This window comes from Haliotis rufescens, unplaced genomic scaffold (assembly GCF_023055435.1).
Source record: "Haliotis rufescens isolate VD_foot unplaced genomic scaffold, xgHalRufe1.0.p SCAF_8, whole genome shotgun sequence".
NCBI lineage: Eukaryota > Metazoa > Mollusca > Gastropoda > Lepetellida > Haliotidae > Haliotis > Haliotis rufescens.
The window spans coordinates 51,517,794-51,522,285 of record NW_025964372.1 but is presented as its reverse complement, the minus strand read 5'-3'; the positions used below and the strand labels follow the sequence as shown (position 1 = coordinate 51,522,285).

At 38.0% G+C, this 4,492-nt stretch overlaps 1 protein-coding gene across 1 annotated transcript; it reads left to right on the top strand.

Moving 5' to 3' along the window:
* Positions 1-3,713: 3,713 nt before the first annotated feature.
* Positions 3,714-4,247, top strand: LOC125377056 (spore wall protein 2-like). Its single transcript, XM_048389866.1, has one exon. It carries the CDS (start codon positions 3,714-3,716, stop codon positions 4,245-4,247), a length of 534 nt encoding a protein of 177 aa, XP_048245823.1.
* Positions 4,248-4,492: the final 245 nt, after the last annotated feature.

Below are 4,492 nucleotides of genomic sequence, written 5' to 3'. Positions count from 1 at the left end.
GTTATAAAGTACGTTGTACGTTAGGACGGTAGATTGTTCTAGTGTATGCTGTTATAAAGTACGTTGTTCGTTAGGACGGTAGATTGTTCTAGTGTATGCTGTTTTAAAGTACGTTGTACGTTAGGACGGTAGATTGTTCTAGTGTATGCTGTTATAAAGTACGTTGTTCGTTAGGACGGTAGATTGTTCTAGTGTATGCTGTTATAAAGTACGTTGTTCGTTAGGACGGTAGATTGTTCTAGTGTATGCTGTTATAAAGTACGTTGTACGTTAGGACGGTAGATTGTTCTAGTGTATGCTGTTATAAAGTACGTTGTACGTTAGGACGGTAGATTGTTGTACGTTAGGACGGTAGATTGTTCTAGTGTATGCTGTTATAAAGTACGTTGTACGTTAGGATGGTAGATTGTTCTAGTGTATGCTGTTATAAAGTACGTTGTTCGTTAGGACGGTAGATTGTTCTAGTGTATGCTGTTATAAAGTACGTTGTACGTTAGGACGGTAGATTGTTCTAGTGTATGCTGTTATAAAGTACGCTGTTCGTTAGGACGGTAGATTGTTCTAGTGTATGCTGTTATAAAGTACGTTGTACGTTAGGATGGTAGATTGTTCTAGTGTATGCTGTTATAAAGTACGTTGTACGTTAGGACGGTAGATTGTTCTAGTGTATGCTGTTATAAAGCACGATGTTCGTTAGGACGGTAGATTGTTCTAGTGTATGCTGTTATAAAGTACGTTGTACGTTAGGATGGTAGATTGTTCTAGTGTATGCTGTTATAAAGTACGTTGTACGTTAGGATGGTAGATTGTTCTAGTGTATGCTGTTATAAAGTACGTTGTACGTTAGGACGGTAGATTGTTCTAGTGTATGCTGTTATAAAGTACGTTGTACGTTAGGACGGCGGGCGGACAAACGTCAGGACGATGCACATCATAGTATGCCATGATCTCAGTTACAAATTCTGTAATTGATTATTGAATTCGACGTTTCGTGATATGCGAGCTCAGGTTGTTTTTAAACATTTGCCCTTAATAAATGTATGATACGTTTCTGCATAGGCATGGACAAATTCTCAATCGTATGATTGTTTCCAAAGTGACGTCACCATTCCCATCTTTCCCATGTCACACTCTTTCGCTCTTGGTTATAATTTGATTGGGCGGCTATTTTTAACGTCGTTCCAGGGTATGTATTACAATAGAATGGAAACATAACACCCTGCATAATCGAGGATGACCCCCTGTTACGACGTAAATTGTAATAAAAAGGTAAATTGTGATACTTGCAGCAAATTGTAATAATTTTGACGCAAAATGTAATAACAACGTAAATTGTAATAATATTTGACGTAAATTGTAATACGCAAATTGTAATAATATTTGACGTAAATTGTAATAATCTCTACTTGCGGTAAAATGAAATAAATCCTTACGTAAATTGTAATAACCTTACTACCGTAGTGTCCAAGACGCCAATTGACTAGAAATGAGCTTGCGTTTCACATGTACAATTCGAGAAATACTGTGTATGATGACAAACGTACAAAACTGTTAAGTTAGGGATGGTAGGTAATCGTCATTAAAGGGTGGTGTCAACATAGTGAAAGACATTTATTGGAAGTGATGTGATGTTTGTGGCATGCTATCATCTACGTAGAAGATACTACCATCTGCGTAGAAAATACTTTCATCTACGTATATGATAGAATCTTCTACGTAGATGATAGTATGCCATCTAGATAGTATTACTATCGTCCACTTACATACTTTCATCTACGTACATGATACTGTCATCTAGAGTATGTAGAAGTGCAGTCATATATGTGATACCAATGACATAGAGCTCACATATACTGTCATTACATACACACCTACGTGCGCGCGCACACACACACACACACACACACACACACACACACACACACACGCACGCACGCACGCACGCACGCACGCACGCACGCACGTGAGGTAATTTTTGTCCGTATATATGTCACAAATTAGTGATAACTAATGAAAAACGTAATTATCTGTTTCGAAAATTATGTACCGCATTATACGTGAGGTACCAAATTTGGTATCAAGGTTGCTTGGCTCAATCCACCAACGATTGCCGAGTTTAATGATCTTAGAATACTCTTCGTATAAGGTCAAAGAGAATATTTACGTTAGTGACAAAACCCTTTTCATTATAGATTTTCCATCCTTTGAATTTTGATCAAAACAGATTTATTTCAGCAATAATTGATTGCAACAAATTATATTATTATATACATTCTGATGCTCTTTGAAACTTAACAAGACATGCCCGAAGATACCGGATATTATTTGTGTATGCTATGAATTATGATTTCGTGCCGTTATCATGATGGATTCTGTTTTTGTTGTTGGGGCAAGGAGTTATTATCCCAGCAAAAGTTGTCAGTAAGTTGTTGTTAGTTCTTCATGACATATGAAAGGAATCCAGAGAGTTACATTTGTTCATTTATTTCATTAAATATACTTCTTCCCATGAAAGGAAACATGTTATGTTATATTAATGATCCATATGTTAATCATACATTGCTACAAATATTGCATAAGTTAACATGGTTTGCATTTATTAATTATTATTTCTTTATCTGTGAGAAGTTCACAGAGATCGAGAATACACAATATCTAATAGTATATGCAATGTAGGTAAAGAATATCCACGTCCCTCTTTTGATATTAATAAAAACATTGTATATAATGTTATGTATTAAGTATTCTCCTTTCCCATGCATGGAAAATCTATGCTGCATTTGCTGACGACTGTTGTTTTTTTCATTTGACATTGCACAGGAGATCTGTCACTCATTTGTTGTATTTTAATTCTTCGTCAAAATATAATACAAAACACACAGAGTATTTCTCAAACAAATAAGAAAACTAAGTTCATTCTAGTAATTAATCCTCTTCTGGACAACCATAGAAATGAAATTCCAATGCGTTTATATATACATATAGTTATACAACAATGTACGATAACGACCTCAATCCTCCCCCACACCCATACTTTAATGACGATTTACGATAAGCCCTGTACCAACCCTGACAAGGATAGGTTCTAGTCATTTAACGCCTTTGACACTAAACTTATAAGGTTATTACAATTTACGTAAAAAGTTATTACATTTTACCGCAAGTAGAGATTATTACAATTTACGTCAAATTTTATTACAATTTGCATGTTACATTTTACGTCAAAATTATTACAATTTGCTGCAAGTATTACAATTTACCTTTTTATTACAATTTACGTCGTAACACCCCCGTATATTTTCTGTGAAGAAACCCTTGTGTAAAACTGAAACATCTGTATACTTTAACTCCAGATTGAACACCTGTAGCATGAAAAATATTATTATTTTCAATGCGAAGTGACTGCACAAAATGTTAAAAGACAAAGACCGTCTCAATTCATGATTATGATTGGTGTAATCAACATCATGTTTTTGACATAATTGGTTACATCTGTTTATTGTCGGAGGAGGCAAATCAATAAGAAGCAAAACGTTTCCAATTTAGAAATACGATACAGCTCCATAATTAAGGAATGTGTTTTGGGTCTATTATAAGTAGTTTGATCTCAAACATTTACTCTGTGTTTAGTAAATTACCCTTTACTGTGCCGTGGTCACAGAGCCGAGTCGACAGGACAAGCCAGGACAAAACAAAACAAGACAGACCGAGACATGACAAGACAGGACAAAGCAGGACAAGACAGGACAAGACATGACAAAGCAGGACAAGACAGGACAAGGCAGGACAAAGCAGGACAAGACAGGACAAAGCGGGACAAGACAGGACAAAGCAGGACAAGACAGGGCAAGACAGGACAAGACAGGACAAGACAGGACAAGACAGGACAAAGCAGGACAAGACAGGACAAGGCAGGACAAGACAGACCGAGACATGACAAGACAGGACAAAGCAGGACAAGACAGGACAAAGCGGGACAAGACAGGACAAAGCAGGACAAGACAGGACAAGACAGGACAAGACAGGACAAGACAGGACAAAGCAGGACAAGACAGGACAAGGCAGGACAAGACAAGACAAAGCAGGACAAGACAGGACAAGGCAGGACAAGACAGGACAAAGCAGGACAAGACAGGACAAGGCAGGACAAGGCAGGTCAAGACATGACAAAGCAGGACAAGACAGGACAAGGCAGGACAAGACATGACAAAGCAGGACAAGACAGGACAAGGCAGGACAAGACATGACAAAGCAGGACAAGACAGGACAAGGCAGGACAAGACAGGACAAGGCAGGACAAGCCAGGTCAAGACATGACAAGACATGACAAGACATGACAAGGCAGGACAAGGGATGACAATGCAGGACAAGGCATGACAAGGGATGACAATGCAGGACAAGGCAGGACAAGACAGGACAAGGCAGGACAAGGCATGACAAGACAGGACAAGGCAGGACAAGACAGGACAAGACAGGACAAGACAGGACAAGA

What these genes read in the sequence shown, in the direction of transcription:
- LOC125377056 (XM_048389866.1), top strand. Translation starts at nt 3,714, where the DNA reads ATGACAAGACAGGACAAAGCAGGACAAGACAGGACAAGACATGACAAA.